The 19,498-nt window shown below is 48.4% G+C and overlaps 1 protein-coding gene and 1 long non-coding RNA gene across 6 annotated transcripts in view; one reads left to right on the top strand and one right to left on the bottom strand.

Moving 5' to 3' along the window:
• Positions 1-39: 39 nt before the first annotated feature.
• LOC120592903 (uncharacterized) lies at positions 40-3,311 on the top strand. Its single transcript, XR_005650236.1, has 2 exons — positions 40-219; positions 2,734-3,311. It is a non-coding gene; the product is annotated as an uncharacterized LOC120592903 (long non-coding RNA).
• A 1,263-nt stretch (positions 3,312-4,574) lies between these two features.
• ECE2 (endothelin converting enzyme 2) overlaps positions 4,575-19,498 on the bottom strand; it is a 29,098-nt gene continuing 14,174 nt past the window's right edge. Inside the window, exons 1-19 of one of the 5 annotated variants that reach the window (XM_039850610.1) lie at positions 16,972-17,156; positions 16,600-16,686; positions 16,109-16,244; positions 15,691-15,906; positions 15,152-15,222; positions 14,841-14,987; positions 14,622-14,687; positions 11,745-11,933; positions 11,206-11,348; positions 10,731-10,845; positions 9,230-9,340; positions 8,148-8,246; positions 7,969-8,046; positions 7,320-7,423; positions 7,014-7,124; positions 6,828-6,895; positions 6,454-6,644; positions 6,243-6,338; positions 4,575-5,557 (exon numbers count right to left, since the gene is read on the bottom strand). In XM_039850610.1, coding sequence (XP_039706544.1) covers positions 5,381-5,557; positions 6,243-6,338; positions 6,454-6,644; positions 6,828-6,895; positions 7,014-7,124; positions 7,320-7,423; positions 7,969-8,046; positions 8,148-8,246; positions 9,230-9,340; positions 10,731-10,845; positions 11,206-11,348; positions 11,745-11,933; positions 14,622-14,687; positions 14,841-14,987; positions 15,152-15,222; positions 15,691-15,906; positions 16,109-16,244; positions 16,600-16,686; positions 16,972-17,010 — 2,244 coding nt within the window. In that variant the 5' untranslated portion in view covers positions 17,011-17,156 and the 3' untranslated portion in view covers positions 4,575-5,380. Of the gene's footprint in view, positions 5,558-6,242; positions 6,339-6,453; positions 6,645-6,827; positions 6,896-7,013; positions 7,125-7,319; positions 7,424-7,968; positions 8,047-8,147; positions 8,247-9,229; positions 9,341-10,730; positions 10,846-11,205; positions 11,349-11,744; positions 11,934-14,621; positions 14,688-14,840; positions 14,988-15,097; positions 15,223-15,690; positions 15,907-16,108; positions 16,245-16,461; positions 16,687-16,971; positions 17,157-19,498 lie in introns of those variants that run through there. The other 4 variants (XM_039850608.1, XM_039850609.1, XM_039850613.1 and 1 more) reach the window with 4 other exon arrangements.

Raw genomic sequence — 19,498 nt, 5'->3', positions numbered from 1 at the left:
TCCTCCAGAGCCCGCTTGCGACCCGAATCGCCGCCGCGACCTGGGAATCCCAGCCCTCGACCCCGCCCTCGGAAGCTGCACGAAAACTACAATTCCCAGCCTCCCGCGCGCCATTGGCACCGCCCCTGGACTTGGAGGAATGCCGCCGGACTACGGTCTGGGATTCGAGTGTCCTCGGTGCTGTAGGAGGTGAGTTGGCTGCGAACTGAGAGACCACCCGTAAGTTTCCTCATACCCGTGTGATTAGCACCCACAGTGACACCCCAGCTAGCTGAGCGGTGAGACAAACGGACAAGATTCTTGAAAGCCGGGACGCTTGATTGGAGTTTTTATAATCTATGTGTAGCCCCACATATCACTGTGGTACATTTCCCCGCCACACCCCCAGTTGAAGGAGAGTGCTCTAATATTACTGCGAGGATATAGCTACTATCTTAAGCCCACCTGCGAAGCCAGATAGAGTAGAAATTAATACAGCCTTATGCTCCAGTGCTAGGTTTCGGAGCTAAAAATGGAACAAGACAAGGTCTTTGCCCTCAGCCGGCCTTTTGGTCTTCCTCTTCCTATTATGACTTAGAAGGGGTGTGACTACTGATTTTGTGTCAGGACTGATTTTAAATATTACATATTGTTCTCACAATCTTTTGAGTTTGCTAAGGTTCCATTTTCCAGAAGAAATCATATAGTAAGAAGTAGAATCAGGATTTGAATAAACATTGATCTTTCAGTCTTTCGAGCTCTTGACTGTTTCAGGCAAACCTCAAAGTTTCTTCTTCAATTGAACTGTGTGTATCTAGAAGTGAGAAAGAAGGAAGTAATTCTCCCCTTCATGTGGTGAGAACACTCACCATTTGCCCTGGAGTCTTATTTTATGGGTTCTCAGACATTAAAGAATGCAGAAAGTTTGTTTAAGAGAGAAAAAAATACTTTAACACAGCATGGTTAGCACTGAATGAATGTCAGCTAAATATTTGTATACATATAGATGTAAAGGTCTGAAGCCCATTTTAAAGTCCATTGCTCTTTTCCACTCAATGCTAGGATTCTGGGGATGACTTTGCATTTACATCGCCACTGATTCCCCCAGCCCTGGTCTGCAGCAAGTTCAAGATGTCCATACATTGTCATGTTTTCTTCAGTCATCTTAAAGATATTTCTCCTAAATCTCTTGTTTTTCCATGACTTCCTTCTATAAGTTGACAGATTTTGTCTTTTATATCAGTCATGTCCCAACCAGCACCTTAGAGGAGATGGGGTGATATCGTATAAAAGCTGTTAACAGCTGGTAACTCTAGGGAAGAGTATATGAGTGTTTGTTGTACTATGTTTCAACTTTTTGTGTTTTTGAAATGTTTTGGAATAAAAAGTTGAGAGTGAATGAGAGAACATAAACTAGAGAGACACACCCAGTTTTTAAAACCAAATTCTGCCCTTCACTAGTTGCGATTATTGGCAAGTTTTCTAACCTCTCTCAGCCAAGTTTCTGCCTCTGTGAAATGTGGATGATAAAGTATCTCTCTCATAAGTTGTTATGAGAATGAAATAAGACAATGTATATAAAGTGCCTAGCTAGGTGCCTGGCAACTGGAAAGCAGGCAGTTGTCATTTTCCAACTACCTCAGATTTGTAGGGCTGTGGTAAACATTCTTGTTTCCTGCTTCCCACCTCCAACCACTCAAGCCTCCAAGCCTCTTTAGCCAAATGCAAATATCTGGCAGTTATTTTCAAGGCCTTATGATAACATTGATGTCCTGCCTCAAGCTTCATTTCAATCATTTTGCCCTCCCAAAAGCACTCCTTTCTACCATTTGACCAAACTCCCAGCCTTATGGCCAAATTGCTCTCCAATCAGGGCCCAGTTCGTCACCTGTCCCTTCCTACCACCTTTCTTCAAATTGTATCCACGAACCTGCCATACTGCCCCCAAACTCATAGCCTTAGATATAGAGTTACACAACTTATGGATGGTCTACTCATCTGAGAACTATTCAAACCAAAGCATCACTTACATAACACCAGAAGTGTTCCTAGCAGGACACCATTGTACTGTTTTCACTGGTTCGCTACTTTCTTCGTGTGATATTTTCCAGTCAGACTGTACTATGGCCCTTCTTACTGTTAATTTGCAGAATAACAAATGTTCCAATCCCCTCTTTTCATACCTACTGTTAAACTTCCCTTCTTCAGACTCTCGCGTCGCATTATGCCTCTTTCACCTGCCCCTTCTGATCATCCTAAACATTTCACCATTTCTGAACTTGTCCTGCCCTTCAAGCTGATCAGCCTTTTCACGTTGTTATTCCTTCTGTATGGAATACCCTTCACTGTTTTCAGCTAACACATTCTCCCATTTCTGCACTCCAGTCACCTGTTTAGAAAGGTTTTCCTGTTCTACACTTCAAGTTATTCATTTCTTCCCTGTGTTCCCACCATGTTTGATACATACCTCTCCCTCCCTAGACTCTGAGCTCTTGAAGGACAGGAATTGTGTCTTGTTCATGTTTATGCCCCTAGCACCCAACCTGTTGCCGGGCTTGTGGTAGGCCTTGACAAATATTTCTTGAATGAATGAATGAATGAATGAATGTCTTTGCATTCATTTTCAGGTCACCTTTATGTATAATAATGGCCCAGCAGGGACTTTCTTTGGAGCCCAGAGCTAGGCATTGAGAAAGTGTTTGGGTTCTCCATTTGTGAGTCACGATAGTGACTGAAACTGTGCTTATTTTACAGGAGACTCTCTTCCAGCCCGACATTTCCAGTGTGCTTTCAAGTGTGAAATCATATTGTTTGGCATATGTTACCTAATTGTGCATGGGAATTAGTCTAACTTCCCAATGGGACAGTGTAGAGTATGGCCCAACATCTTACCAATAACTCTTCTCATGTCCACCCAGGAGCACCATCCTTTAATCCTCCTCTTAACACACCAGGGCATATCACAGAAGCATATTCATCAGCTTGGCAGGGTTACTAAGGGTGAAGGTCTGTTACCTGATGTTCACCTTGCCGCTGGAACTAAGAACCAACAGAGTACTCAACAAACAGGTGCTATCTGGCTTAGTTTCACCTCAATATGTGCCTAGGTTTCTTGCAGCTGCCTGATTGTCACACGTGCCTGGCCCAGGGGAGCTGGGTAAAATGGAAATGCACCTGCTGGTGATGTTCTCACTTGGAAGTACAATGAAACTGCCCAGGAGACAGATGTCTATGCTTGAGTCTAAACTGTGTCATGACTTAGAAGACTAAATGGTGGCAATTAAGAGCATCTGGGTCCCAAATATTATTTTAATAAAATTTGACTTATCTGACATTGGACATTATGTAATCTTTTCCCTTAGTTTCTCTACTTATAAAATAGAGACAGTGATAGAACATCCTTATAAGTTATTGTGAGAATTTAATGGGATGATGTTTTTAAAGTGCTTAGCACGAGCTTAAGCAAAATAGAGACTCGATAAATGAAAGCTTATTATAATTATTGTTATTATTAGATATTTTGACCTTTCTGCAAATATAGAGTTTCTATGTCACAATGGCCAGCTGGTCAGCATCCTAAGTTGGCCTCTGAAATCAGATGTCAAGGGAAGGGCAAGGCTTTATTCTGCCAAGCCTCTCTCCTCACTCGTTATGCTATGTGACATAAATCTCATCCTCTGTGCAACACTGAAACTTCACAAGTCATTTCTTAATATTTCTTTGGGTTCCAGAATTTGCTAAGCAGTGAATTCCTTCTTAAAACATTAAAGCTGAACTGGTCCCCCAACATCATCTCATCCAACCCACTAATTTACAGACTGCTAAGGATAATGAGCCCTAAAAAGGGGATGAGTCATGCCTAATGTCACACATTTAGGGGATGGCATCTTTGTATCACCAGTGCTTGTTGGTAATCAATACACTTTAAAAAACATATTTATGAATGTATAAATTGACAAATGAATGAATAAAGAATGAGCCACCTAGCAGAAGTGCTTGGAACACAAGAGGTTTTCAATAAATACTTCTTTCCCTCCCTCGCTCTGGAGGGTAGCAGCCATATCTACAATCCCTGTGCCTAGTACTTGATAGGCCATAATGAGTGTGTGTAGGCGAGATGAGTGACTCTCAAGAGCACTAAGCCTTTGAGGCCATGGGGAAATGTGTGTCTTTTCAGCCACAAGCAGAGGCTGGTGCTCTGAGCTTTCCTTGGACAGGGCTTCCCTCCATTGTAGGGTGAGGGCCACCTATCTTTCAAGCCAACTCTGGCCCAGTAGTTATGCAGACTCAGTTTGAGGCCCAGCGCATGCACCAGGTGAGAGCAGTGACAAATCCTTCAAATGTAGAATAGCCAGCGATGGGAATATGGCCACCAGTAAGCAAAGAATGTACTCCACCCAGTCAGACCCAACTTAATTCCATTCCTCCATGTCACCTCTTTATCTGTCTTCTTGGGGCTTCAAATCTCAGTCTCCTGTCTGATGAGTGAGTAAACGAGTGTCTAGAAGAGTGCCTGACATATGGTAGGTGCTCAATAAATATTGGTGGAATGAGTAAATGAATAAATGAAAACAGGACTGAAGGAAGAGACGGGCTGAGTGATGTGTGTCTATTTATTGGCACAGGGTCCTACAGGGCCAAGACCACTCCCTCCCCACCCTCTTCCTGTAAAAATAAACTCTGTCCTTCCCTCTCCCTGCTCTGTTTCCCAACTTGGTCCAAGGAGACTCAGTCACTCCCTAAGATGTGTGCCCCAAGACATAGGTACTAGCATCCCCTATACATACACATTTCCCCTCTGAGCCCAGGGAAATCAGGAGGCAGCAGGAAGGCTTGTAAAGGCCCACAGGCTTCCACTAAGAGATGAGCACAGTTGGTCTGTCAGTGAGGGTTGGTAGTATGAGAAGCAGCAGCATGAGGAGCATGGGGTGGAAGGCAGCCCCTGAGGGGGTTGCTCAAAGAAGCTGAGTCCACTCCCAAGTAAGCACTATATGAGCCTCCAGGAGAAGCATGGGAGGCACACCACACAGGCCCTGCATGGTCAGAGTATGGCAGGCACAGCAGGCCTCATGGCCACCAAGCCAAGTAAGCTTAGGACCACAGAGGCTAACTCCTTCCTGTGGGAGCTGGTGCCCCCCCACCACTGCCCAGGCCTCCTCCAGGCAAAGTGACATGGAAGGATGTCACAGTGAATAGTGGGGGCTCTGCTAGAGGCAAGGGCACCCCCAAAGCAGAGGCACGATGGTTGAGCAGGGACTGGGACTCATGTCACCTGTTGTGTAGAGGGGCTGGACCCAGCCTAGTTCGCATTTGCCTTCTCCAAACTCCAGAGCAAACAGCTTTGCTGGGCAAGCTGCCCCATGCCCTAGCAGCTGCTGGCCATTTCTCCCCATACCCAAGTCTACCACACTTCACACAGCTGTCCTGGGTTCATGGGGGAGCCGACAGGGCAGCCGAAGTGCCTCAGGAAGTCACGGGAGTTGGAGAGAGTGCCCAGCACACGGAAGCGGGCAGGGCTGTGGGGATCGGTCACCAGCCCCTCATGAGAGCTCTCGGGTGTGCGGACTGAGCACCACACCTGCGGACCAGGACAGACACAGGGACATGTGGTGTCTAGTGCAGGCAGGGCCACAGACTTGGTTGCAGCAGAGCCATCCCAGGAACACAAACCACCACTGCCCTGCCCCTGAGCTCAGGAGGCCTCAGGGACACAGGCAGGTACTCAGCCAGCATCTCAGCCCTGACCCCTTGCTGTCAGCACTAAGGGAGGTGACCGTACCCTCCCTCCAAAATTCCTTGAAGGCCTTTCAAAGCTGCTCTGGAAATGGGGTTGCCCAGGATAGATGTATCTGAGGGGAAGAAGCCCAGTCCCTAGGCTGCCTGCTGTAGTGCAAAGTACCTGGAGGAGACCCTGCCTGAGTCACGCTCTGTCACTTACTTTATTCTGGAGTAGCCCTGGACCAGCTACTTTGTTTCCTCCTCCACAGCCACCTCACAGGAACACGGTGAGGATCAATCCTGCTCCCCACCCTTTCTTCCTCAAATGGGGCAGCCCTGCCCTTTGAGATCTACAAAAGCCTTCTCACATGCTTTGGTGGGCCTCAGCCAAAAGGCTCTGAGCATGAGGCCTCTCCAGACCACTTTCCACACCCCAATTTTTGCCCCATTTCCCAGTCCCTTTCCTGCATGCCCCAGACTTCTAATGACATGCCTAGGAGGGAGAGGGAGAGGGGCAGATCCCAGGCCACCCAGGAGGGCAATACCTGGGCAAATCCCACAAAGAAGAGCTGGTGGTTGGTGAGTCCTATGGCTGGCAGCTGCTGCTCCTCTCCATGCTTGCTCAGCCATGCTTTATAAGCCTGGGGTTGGGTACAGGAGCAGCAATTCTGTCAGAGCGTGCCTACCACCTCCACCCAGCACCCTCCCCACCTCAGGGCGGGCCTCAGCCACTAGAAGGCGGGCCAGGTTACTCACATTGTAGGCAGCCTTAAGCCCCCCATTGTCAGCAATGTTCTCCCCCAGCGTCTGGCGGCCATTGAGCTTCTCCCCATTGACCTGGTACTGGCTGTACTGCTCCTCCATGCAGGCCGTGTGATTCTGGAAGGCTGCCAGTGACTCATTCTGCCACCATGGCCGCAGGTTCCCTTCTTTGTCATACTCACGCCCTGAGGAAAATGAACCTTCGCACTCCACCAAAACCAGAGCTCAACCCTTGGGGTCAGAAGCTCCCCCATCCACCCTAATCCACAGACTCCTGGGTCCCTGGGGACTGCTCTCAATATCTTAAGGCTTTGCAGAAGCCACTGGGAATTATAGGCTGTGGAGAGGACAACTCCATAGGCCTCTACCTTGGTCATCAAAGGCATGTGTCAACTCATGGCCCATCACCACGCCAATGCCACCAAAATTCAGAGCCCTGGTAGGTGAGGAATGCTGAGTGAGGACATGGTGAGGGGGACTTCTGGATCCCACCTCCAGCCCTGCTCCCAGCCCACCAAGTTCCCAGCACCCAGTCCCTCCTGCCTCAGACACACTTGGGGTGGTTGCGGGCATAGAAAGGGGCCTGCAGGATGCCGGCAGGGAAGACAATTTCATTCTTGGTTGGAAGGTAGTAGGCATTCACCGTCTGCGGGGTCATGCTCCACCTGGGGATGGGAGAGGGAGAGAGAGAGGCTGCGGCTCTTGACTTTCCTGCAGCTCCTCCCAGGCCAGCAGCCCTGACCTACCTCCTACAAGGACCCATGTCTCTGGTTTGGAATCAGTCTTGCCCCCAGCCCCAACCCTGGAAATCTCTCCTGCCTCTCTTGCTGCCCCAAGTATCTGCAGCCCTCTATTCTCACTGGTCCCGGCTGGGAGGCTTTCGGAGCTGGTCAGCCATCACTTTAGCAGAGAAGTTGTACAAATTCAACATGTTCTGGAAGAAGGAATCTTCGGAGACTTCGTACTATGGAAATGGTGGGAAGTAAGCAAGAGAACATGTTGAAGAAGATAATAGGCCCAGCTGGGCTAATGATTACCACTGAGCCTCAGCTTCCTCAACTGAAAAGTGGGAGTAAAATATCTAGTAAATAATAATCCTCAATACTTAAAGAGTACTTATGAAGCAGGTGCTTTTTTTTTTTACACATTGCCTCCTTTTATTCTCACAACAACACTAATAGGATCCCCATTTTACAGATGAGGAAACTGAGGCCCAGAGAGGTTATATAATTTGTCCAAGATTACATAGTTAGGTAGGGGTAGAAACAGGATTTGACGAGGGTTTGACTACAAATCCCTACTGGTTAACACTGCATTGTACTAATGTCAGGCCTTCAGCCTGGCACAGAGCCAGCACTTGAGTACTGTCAGTTGCTTGCATTGCCTCTGAAACAACAACAACAACAAGAACTTCCTTCTCTCCTAGTGCTTGAGCCCCTATTACTGAGCCCAGAAAATAGTGCACTCCCATAGGGCTAAAGTTCAAAAGTTGTGAGCAGAGGTACTCACCCCATCATAAACATCATCCAACTCTTTAGGCTCCAGGATGAAGTCTGGGAAACCAATCATATCATAGATGGTATCTGCCTGAGGAGAACATGGTTAAGAGTTTCCCTCCCTAGGCTCTCCCAAAATTGTATCCTCCATCCCCACCTCAAGATGGCGCCCCAACCCTGGCTACAGCTCACTTTCTCTTTGGCTGCCTGGCGAGTCTTCTCATCCATCCAAACCAGCTTTTCCAGGGCCTCCTCAAAGGCAGTCCGGATCTCACTGATCATCCCCTCTGCCTGGGAGGGAAGAAGCACAAGTCTGCCTCCCACTTACACTAATGAATCCTTTCTCCCTGTCCACCCTAGTGCCTCATCCCTGTCCTTCCAGGGAAGCACGTGGCAGTGCCCAGATTCTTGAAACAAGGCTGAGCATCTGGAGAGGATAAGAAGGAAACATGATTTGTGAAGGTACTGGGACTATGGGCGGCATTTCCTAAGTAATAAAATTTAATCGGTAAGTTAACTGAATTAATATTATAATTTATTATTAAATTATAATGCTTAAAAAGTATTAAATTATAATTGTTAAAGTTATTATTAAAAAACAGTTCACTGATTTTTATCTGATTATGAAGGGAAGGCATTAATAGCAGAAAATCTGGAAATTTGAGAAGAATCAAAGAAGAAAACAGACTACTTAGAATCCCTCAATCAGAGGTCACATTTTGACTATCTACTTCTGGTGTCTTTCCCTGCCCAGATATACATATGTAATATGGAACTATCTTGTACAACTATACACACACACACACACACACACACACACACACACACACACATTACTATATATAGTAACTTGCTTTTTTTCACTTAAAGATATATTATCAATTTTAAGGCTGCATCATAGTCCAACTTACTCACAGTTTTTTTTCCATTGGCCCATGATTGCACCTTTAAGATGTTTTTATTCTCCCTTATTATAAAACATTGCCACAAATATCCTTGTAGATAATACTTTAAGCACATCCATGATCATCTCCAAATAAATAAATAAATAACTTTTCTATGTAAATAAGTAGCAAATTCATTATGGAAAATTTGGAAAATACAGAGAACGTTAAAGGACAAGAAGAATCCCTCATAATCCCCACACCCAAAGTAATCACTATTAATTTATTAATGAATTTCTTTCATGATTTTTTCCTAAATATACACACAAATTTGAACAGTGAATTTTAACTAAAACAAGGGGTAGTGTTGAAAGAACCTTGAAGACTCACAATTTCCTTGCTCTGCCGGTCAAACGTGGCCTTCACAAAGAGGGAGCCCAAAGCGAAACCAAGAGCGTCATCTGTGTTGGAGATGCAGGTCTGCCACCTTGGCGTGCAGGACTGTAAAGGACAAAGAGCCAGGCCTCCGAGAGATGGCCAAGCTGAGGGCCTTTCTCTGTCTCTGTCTCTGTCTCTGTCTCTGTCTCTGTCTCTGTCTCTGTCTCTGTCTCTTTCTCTGTCCAGCTCTTCTCAGCTCTGAACAACAGAGGCCTAGGTTTGAGGTGTCTCTCCTTCAGACACCAAGGAAAATGAGGAGTAACATCACAAAGTGTGCCAACTCCAGCAGCAAAACTTCAGGAGGAACACGTATGCTGCCCACTCTGTTCTCAGCACTCTCTTCTTAAGTTTCTAAGATGCCCACTGAGGTCCAGACATTTCTTTGCTCAGTTCCACATTTCAGTCTTATATCCAGTCAGTCCTCCATGCCAGAAACCTGGGAGTCGCCAGTTTCCCCATCTCTCTCCCGCTACATTCAATCTATCACCAGTTTCTATAAACTCTACTTCTTAATCTTCTCCCCTGTCCACCCTACTGCCACTTCCCTGTCCTACAACACTATCATCTCTTGCCAGAAGATAGCAGTGGTGTCCTAACTAGACACTCTGACTCTATCTTCATGTTCCCACCTCTACTACTCCCTTCCATCTTCCATTTAGCTGCCAGAAAGATGACCTAACACATAAATATAACTGGATTACTCCTCTCCTTAAAACCATCTTATGCTTCAGACTGCTTAACACAACTTTCAGGTCCCTTCATGAATTGCCCCAGGCCCCCCTCACCCTCCTCAGCATCTCAGCTGCTCTGTTTTCAAGCTACTACCAGAATACATGCAAACCCACCACACTCCCTCTGGCCTCTGGGAATTTGCACATCCTGTTTCTTCTGCCTGGGATGCCCTTCTCCCTTGTTTTCATGGTGAAGTCATTCTTCAAACATCATTTCTTCAGAGAAGCCTTTCCTGATGACCCCCTGCCTCCCAGGCAGAATGTGCTGTCCCCACCTCTCTACTGTTACACAAAGGTCTTTCAATGAGAGCACCTCTCACCCCTGAATATAATATGGTTGTTTACATGTCCACTTTTCTCACTCAATGGAGCATCTTGAAACTAAGAACTGCACTTATTCATCATCTTCACCATCATCATCAAAGCTGAGTGCTGCCTATACATACCATGCTTGGGTAGGTGCTTCACTTACATTAACTTAGTCCTCATGACAACTCTGCAAGATATTCCTGTTTTACAGACCAGAAAATGGAGAGTCAGAGAGGCTGGGTGACATGCCCGAGTTTCCATATGCTAAAGAATGTAGGAGCTGGTGTTGGAACCCAAGTCAGCTTGATTCCTAATCCTGTGCTCCATACTATACCATACTATACCCAACACACAGTAGGTGTGAAGTATCAGCTAGACTGGGCCAACAGTGAGGGCAGAGAAAGAGAACCCACCTTTTTAGTGCCATAGAGGGTCTCCAGCAGCTTCTCTTGTGCAGACTCAAAGCGTCGGTCCAGGCTTGAGGTTGTCTTCTGCACCAGATTCCAGATCAGGTAATTGTTCAGGACACTGGCATCCGGACCAGAACATAGGATATGGCAAGTGGGTTACCATTCCCACCTCCATGAATGTGCAGGCAGCAGAAGTTCTGAGAAGCACATGTGGGAGCTGTCCCAGAATCCCTCTGTCTCACCCTGGGACCACATACCTGCCTGCAGAAGTTAGGTTGGAGCAAGGTGTGGGAATACAGGTCATAAGTAGACCCTCCCCGCTGAAGCCCTGGCCTAAGGGAATAGCCCAAAGACATTCTCTTTTGATGTTTGGAAGGTTCAGGGCCTTTTCAAATGCTGCTCTATTTGGCTGTGCCAGTTCCCTATGCCCAGTTTCTGTCTGGGACCTGCAAAGAGCCCGTGAGCCCCACCCCCACACCTTGGGTCCGTGCGGTTGATGAGCTCTGACACTTGCTGCAAATAATCCGTCCCATACACCACCACGGGCTCAGAGTCACCCAGCTCCAGCGGTGACAGCAAGAAAGACAGGAACTCCAGCCAGTCCATGGAAGGTGCCAGGGCCTACAAGCAAAAAAATCTCAAGCCTCCTGGCTTACCCACCTAGCTTCCATCAGACCTTTTGCCCATCAATACATCTGAGCCTGGGAGCCTTTCAGGAGATGCTTCCATATCTCTTCTGATTGTTTTGTGGATATCTTGTACAAGTTGTTATAGGTTTCTAACATAATCACTCTTTGCACCCCCAGGCAACATAAAAGGGACCAAGGGATGGCCCAGTGAGAAGTGACCTAAAATGGATACCACTTTTTTTCTAAGATAGCAACTCTGCAACCAGGAAGCTTAGAAAAGCAAAGAAATGAGGAAAAGCTGCCTCAGAAATATGACCTGAAGAGAAGCTGGGCAGTCTGTGCCAGGAGCTGGTCCCTCCTAGCTGTCTCTGTTCCCCACAGGCCCCACCTGCAGCTCTGCAATGCTCATCTTGTGGTAGATCTTCTCTTCATCCCGCCGCTGGTCCTGGGGCACTGTGATGTTTGCCACTTGTATCTCCAACTCTAGCACCTGCCGCATCTGCTCCCGCGTGGAGGCTGGCTGTCCACCTAGCAGCATCCCCAGTTCCTCCATATAGTCCAGGTATGCAGTAAGCACCTGTCAAAACCCAGAGTCATCCTCAGAGCCTAGCAACGAGTCCTGCCCAAGGCTGAGAGGGTCTCTTCTGGCTGCCACCTCTGCTTACCATTTTTTCTGCTGGCCCTCAGCACTGCTCAGCATCGACTCCCTGTGGCTCTCCTCTCGGAGACCATTCCTCACTCCCACCCCAAAGCCCCACCCTGGGCTCCCTTAATCACCAAAGGCCATCTCCCCTTCCACTCTACTGAGAAGTTTTAGGTTCCTTAATATCCGTTCTCTGTACTTCAAATTTTCTTTTTTCCACCTCTCCTTTTCCTTGCTGCTGTCAGAGGAAGAGGTTTGAGTATCAATCCCAGCCCTTAAGGGGGATAATTAATTCAGCCAGTGATCTTGACCTCTACCCTGCTTACCTGACTTACCCCTTTCTCCTCTCCCTACCTCCTTGCCTTCAGCTTAAGGCTGACTTTTGATACTTTTCTAAACCTTGCTTTACTCCTCAGTTTTTATTCTATCTGAACCTTTGGTGCTGCACCTTCCCCTAGATGCTGGCACAGAAGACTCACTGCCCAAGACAACCAGCAACATGCAAACAGCCAGATTGAGACTTTCTCCTGCCCTTTCTCAAGTGTTTGACCATGTGAGTCTCTTCTGCATTCTCAAAATTCTCTCCTCCCCTGACTCAGGTGATGTCGAAACCACACATCTGTTCACACACAACAACAACAACAAAAACTCCCGACTTCTGAGTTTCTATTTCTTTTGGGATAAATGCTCAACTTGGCCCACAATGTTCATGCATAATGAGTCTATATATTTGTCCAGAAGGACTTGGACCCCTCTCCCCTCCCGTTCCCCTCTATAGTCCATCAATGGGCCATACTCCTTTCTACCTCAGAGCATTTGCATAAGCTTTTCTCTTTGTCTAGAACCCTCTCCTTTCGCTAAAGTCAACCCTCACCATAGGACTAGGCTGGCTGCCTATTACACTCACTCTCAGAATGCCATCCTTCTCCTCTATAACAGTCCCAAGAACTGTAAACAGGATCTACCGAGCAATTTCACGTCTTCTCCCTCACTTAGTGGCAATGTCTTTTTCACCACATGCCTTGAGGAGGGTCTGGCTGAGGATTGCTCAGTAAGTGAGAATGAGTGAAAGGATAAATGACTCTCCTGGTTGTCCTACTCCATAGCAGTCTCCTTTGCTGGCTTTCTTTCTCCCACTGCCCTCAAAAAAAGAAGGCTCTCCTTCTCCTCTTTCTCTGTTCTTCCCCTTTTTCTCATCTCTCCTAAAGCCTTTGTCTAAATCTCTAAGGAGATGTCCCTCAAGCCCACAGCTCCCTCCAGGTTCACCCTCTCTCCAGAACTCCACCCAGCTTTCACAGCTGCCTGATGACCTCTCCATAGAGACGGTGCCCATGTCAAAAATGAGTAACTCCCACTCCTTGAATGTCTGCCACATGTAGGAGCATAGCTTGCGTCCTATCCCTTCAAACACTATATGAGGTAGATGCTATGATCCCATTTTACTGATGAAAAAACAGCCTCAGAGAGCTAAATCAACTTGCACCAAGCTGCAGAGCTGGGACTGGGAATCAAGGTCGGAGTCCAAAGTCTTCCCTCTTCCTGTGACATCATACTGTCTCCTCTGCCCCATCGTGCCCCAAACTGGTTCCCCCCTACAGGCACCCTTAATCCTCTAAGGACCCTGCCATCCCACCACCATTCAGGCTGAGAGCCTCAACTCATTTCACTTCTTCCTCTTCTACTCCTCTTTTCTATATCCAGTCACCAACAATTCACCATTCAGACTTGATTATGTCTCCTGCATCCTCCCCTTCCTAACCTTCCCTCTGCCACTTCCTCAATTTGAGTCCTTATAGACTCAGCCTGGAGTACTGCAGAGACTCTTAACTGATCTCCAGGCTCCCTCTGGCATCTACTTTCACACCCAGCCAAACTGGCTTCCCAAAGTACTAGTCACTCCTTCCCTGCTCTGGAGCACGCAGTGGCTCTGAGGCCTGAACAACAACAACAACAACAACAACTCCTCAGTGTGCCATTCCAGGTCCCTTCCATAACTAGACTCTACACATCTTTCTAGCCTCTCAGCTGCTTTGAGCTCTACATTTTGCCAAACTGAACCCCTTCTCATGGTCCAAACACATCTTAGCCTGTCCTTCTTTAACGCTTCTGTTTAAACTGTTCTCTTTACCCAGCATGCTATCACCCACCCCTAGATAGGCTACAGAGCCTGGCTTGAATCTCATTAGGAAAACTTCTCTGGCTACTTGAGTCTCTCCTGAGTTCCAGAGACCTTCTTTGAGCCTTATTCTAAGATATCTAGGTCCATGATCCCACCTACACTGAGAGCTTCCTGTAATGATGACTCTGAAACATATATCTCTGAATTCCTCCCACTGCATTGGCACAAAGCAGGTGCCTATAAAATATTTTCCTGGGATAATAAGAGGAAGACTGAAGGGAGGGAGGGAGGGAAAGAAAGGAAAGAAAGGAGGAAAGAAGGGAGGGAGAGAAGAATGAAGGGAGAAAGAAAGAAGGAAGGGTAGTCAGCTTACTAGGTGACAGGTCAGGCTCACGTTCTACCACCATCGCCCCCCACCCCTACCCTGGGCAAAGGGAAAAGTAATCATGGATCAGCCCAGCTCAACAAGGGTTAGGGGTAGAGGTTCTGAGGATGCTCCTTACTTTCTCATTGGCAGTCCTGTTTAGGTAGTAATCTCGAGAGGGTAGAAAGAGCCCAGATTGGTCCACCTGCAACAGCAAGGTAAGGGAGTGAGCCCACCCCCACCAAAACCTGTACTCTTGTGCAAGGGGGGCCACCCCAGCCTGCCTGTCATAGGGAAGTGGAGTCTGGGCTCAGTAAATGGTCCATAAGTCCCTCCCCACCTTTCCCCAGCCCCATACCTGTATAACATTGCTGTTGGAACTCTTAGAGTCGGCACTGATGTAGACGGTGAAGAAGGGGGTGGCCCTGTAGGTCCCTGCTACTGCCTTCATCACCTCCATAAAGTTGTCCTGGTCCCAGGGCCCCGTAACATTCCAACCACCAATCTAAGTAGAGACCATAGTGGAACCTTTGGCAGGGGCCCCCAAAAACTTTCTGGGGCTACATTCTCTTCCTGTCTTGCTCCCCCTGCCCACAGCCCACCCAGGGGCTCTACTTTTTCAATGAGGTCTTTCAGAGGCTGGGCTCCCAGCTCCTCAATGCGCTCCACCTGTAGGCAGGATAGGTAGAAGCGTTGTGTCTTCCGCTCAGCTTCACTGCTGGAATTGAAGGTGGTATTTTCTGTGGAGTAGAATACAGGTCTGAGCGGCAACTGTGTTAACTGCTGAGAGGGGTCCCGGACCCTTACTTGGTCCCTCTTCTTTGTTTTCTCAAGTGGCAGTCTTCCTAATGTAGACCCAGGAGGACTGGCCGAAACAGCAAAGTGTGGCTTCCTCTCTTCTGTCCATGAACCACAAACATTCAAACATCTCTAAGTACTACAGACTCTCTGGTGCCTACCATACCTCAGCAGTCTTCCAAACAATGCAGAGAGGGATCCCTCCATTGTACTTAGAGGTCTGCCCCGCCCCCCAACCCATCTCCACCTCTCAGGAGCCCTCCTCTATGCACCCCCTACCCCAGCAGTGTTCTCAGTCATCCACTTATTAATTCATTTGTGGACATTTATTGAGTACCTACTAAGTGCTAAGCCCTGTCCTGGATATAAGGCACATACTAGGCACAAGCCTCCCTGGCAGGCCCGCTCACCAAGCAGGTGCTTCAGTATGGCCTGGTTCTGGTCCCAGAGGCTATTGAAGGTGTTCCAGCGAGAGCGCCCGTCAGGCAGGGGGTTCCTTCGAATCCAGCCTCCACAGGAGAATTGGTAAAAGTCCTCACAGGGGCTCACACCACGATCAAGGGACTCCAGGATTTTTCCAGCCACTCGAATGCAGGCCTCTGTGAGGCAGGTGCTATGGGATGGGTCTGTGACAGGGGACATGGCCACAAGAATAGGGAGCTGTCAGCCAGTCTCGGAAAGGCAAATGCTTTGAGAGGAGCCATGACAGCAGGAAGGTTAGGAGGAAAAAGAAAACCTGGTGAAAGGTGGCCCTAACTAGAGAATATCTTAGAGGCCCTTCAGCCTCCAGAGCCCCCACAGCTAGGTGACAAGTGTGGACCCACCTACCTCTGTGATACTGGACCCCCAAGGCCACAAGGCAGCCTAGAAGCAGTGCAGCCAGCAGTACAGAGACACTTGCCAAGACCAGCTCCAGCTGGGTGTGCAAGCCTAAGAAGTGTCTTGTCCTCTTCTGGAATCCTACCTGGGGAACACAGGGTGACAGAGAGCTAGCAAGCTGCAGGTGGGGGGAGCGGGGATCCAAGACCACAGAAGTCCTCCCAGAGGGTGAAGGCACAGCCAGTTTCCAAAGCCACGGAGCAAAGATGCTACTGGGGTTAAATCGGCATAGGGGCAATGAGGCCGGCTGAGTTAAGTCCTGAGCCTGTTTTGTGCAACGTCATGGCTTAGAATCGCCTCACCATAGTCCTAGCGCAGAGGCCAGACATGGAGCAAAGGTGGGGGCAGGTGACCCTCCAGGGCAGCCCAGAGCTGCTGAGTGTGCCAGGCGTCATGCCAGGGCTTGGGCCTGGTGAGGAAGGCGGAACCCCCTTGCCCACCTCCACGGCGTCCGGGGAGGCCCCGCCCTCTACGGGGGTCTCTGGTGAGTCTTCATCCCGCAGTGTGGACCGTTTGTATTCCACCATCTGCCAAACAGTCGGGGGCGCCAACCCAGGTCAGGCAGAGAGGGCTGTTTGCCCATGGCCCAGTCCCAATGCCCCTTGCCCGGCCGGGCCACCTCCCGCCTGCAGCGAGGCCCTTCCCTCTTGCCCAGTTCTCCGGCCTGGGGTCCCTCCGATCCCCGCACCTCAAGGACTCAGCCCCTACTCCGCCAGCCGGAGCCCCTACCAGATGCTGCCTGCCCCTCGGCCTCACCGCCTCCCACCCCCCGGCCCGGGGCCTCTGCCTTGGAACCCGGGGTCCCTACTCACGTTGCCGCCGCCGCCTAGCTCCTGCAGCGCGACGTTCATGGTGGAGTTGGGACAGGCGGCACCTCAGGGCCCCCGGAGACTGGCCCTCGCCCAGGCCGCGGCTTCAGTCCCCCGCCCGACCCCGCCGCCCGCCATCACAGCCGCTGCCACAGCCCCTGGCTCCGGGGCCGCTGCCTCCCCTGCCTGCCTGAGCACCCCCGCCTCCCGCGGCGCCGCGCCGGGGGGTGTGGGTGTGGGGGAGGGTTGGAGCGCGCCTCCAGCTCCCTGCCATCCGCGGCACCCAGACCTCGCTCTGGGAGCCTGCGGCCGGCCCTGCTGAGCTGCGCGAACCTGCCGCGCAAGCCGGAGCGAGCAGCCCTTCAGAAACGCCGGAGACCAGGCTCAGGGTCAGCACCCCATCCCAGCAGCACCCTTTCGTAAGCCACTCATAATTTACATTCCTTTGACTCAGACCCAAACCCTGCTGATATTTTTTGGCCCAAACCCCCAAATTGCAGGCCCTGCCCATCTCCTCTAAACATCTCTGAGAACTTAAACACTAGTGAGGAATATCTTCCCTCAACAGTGCACACAACCCCTCTTCAGCCAGCATATACAGAGCAGCAAACGGGAGCCGATCACATACAGGGTGTCCATGAGGTATCTACACAGAGAGCACATAGACACAAAATAGACAAGCAAGCACCCAACCCAGACACAGTCCATGCACGCACAAAGACATTCACCGAATGTACATACTGCCTACTCACACACAATGTATACATGCACAAGGCTCCCCCAACACACAAACTACACTATGGTTCGGTACACACATGCCACACACATTACAACACACACACAGCCCACAGTCTGACTTGGCTTTTACATGTTGCTCCAAGGCCACACTTTTACACTCCAAGATAAATTGTTGTTATCGGATCATCTCCCAAAGAGAGGGTTACAGATGGTGAAAAACTGGCAGGGAAAAAAACAGCCATCCACAGATATTTAAAGAAAAGACTTACTAACACTTTTAACTTGAGGAAAGCAAACCATTTTATTTGGGAAGTATACAAGGAAGAAAAAAAAACCCCAAGCAATATTTAACTGAAAGCAATAGTGTGGCATCTATGCATCTGCCATCTGCCTTCCATATTGTCATTCCTTAATCAGGCCTGGTGGTGTTGCAGTCTGCTGCACTGAAGAGTGCTTGGTGTTTTTTCGTTTTTTTTTTTTTTTGCACAGTTTTTTTTTAAAAAGTGTCTCATCTCATCCTCCACCCTCCTACCTGACACAGTACATGAATTTGACCTGAGAAGACTTGGAGCGGTGGCAAATCCATAATCTATTCCTTAATCTCTCACTTCAGTTCTCAAACATCTTGCTGCAGGTGGTTCTCTCATGGCATGCTCTTGTGGCTGAGAAAGAGTGGATGATGAATAGATAAGGCTGAGAAATGTTAGATTGCTTTCTTTGGCATTTTGTACCCCAAAACTGCATGTTCTGAAACAGGAGACAGTACAGTATTATAGTTAGGATGAAAGAGTCTGGATTCAGACTCAATTTCCTCATTTGTAAAACTGAAATAAGAATAGTACCTATTTCAAAGGATTGTTGTGAGAATTAAATGAAATAATACTTATAAAGTGCTTAGGACGGTGTCTGGCACATAATAGCACTCAATACATTAGCTGCTCTTAGTGTCGTTATTGTTGTTGTTAAAATGCTATCGGTAGAAATAAGAATTGAAGGGCTGAAGAAAGCCTGTTCTATTACCCAGATAGTAGAGAAGGCAGGTGAGGTCTAGGATAGTCAGGTTCCCTGAGCAAGGAGCTTTTATATCCAGCCAAACTGGGATCTGCAGCAGCCAAGGCCTTGGGATATCCACTTGTGGCAAGTCTCTGGAGTTGCTCATGTTTACTCTGGTGACAACGTGGCATCATAGCATTCACCTCTTCCCCCGCTTCCCCCAAGCCTAGATGAAGGGAAACATGGCAGCAGTGTTGGTCCTGCCCCATAGGAAATTTCACTAAGATATGTCCATGTGAGTGTAACCAAAGTTACTGTATACGGACTTCCTGACAACAGGCTCACTAGAAATAGTCCCGTGCCTACTGCAATGCCATACTGGAAATAGCAAGCTTATATAGCACTTTACTATGTGCAAGCCACTGTCCTACATGCTTTACATCTATGTACTCATTTACCTTCATGGCACTTATGCGGCCATTTTTCAAATGAAGAAATTGAGGCATAGCAAGGTTAAAATTCACATGGTTAGTAAGTAGCAGAGCTGGAATTCAAACCCAAGTGGTCTAGCTCCTTTCTGGAGGAGGGCAATTTGGTAATATGAATCAAAAGTTGGATATATTGACTCCCGACAGTGGTTGCTAGTCTTTTGCCACAACCTTTCTGGAAGAGTAAGGGGAAACATATCAGTTTTAAGGTAGACATACCTGGACTCAAATCTGGGTTCAATTCTTTATCAGCAGTATGGTGTTTATCAAGTTACTTGAAATCTCTGACCCTTAATTTTCTTCATGTGTAA

Source organism: Pteropus medius, unplaced genomic scaffold (assembly GCF_902729225.1).
Source record: "Pteropus medius unplaced genomic scaffold, Ma_sr-lr_union100, whole genome shotgun sequence".
Taxonomy (NCBI): Eukaryota; Metazoa; Chordata; class Mammalia; order Chiroptera; family Pteropodidae; genus Pteropus; species Pteropus medius.
This window is presented reverse-complemented; position numbering and strand designations above follow the sequence as displayed.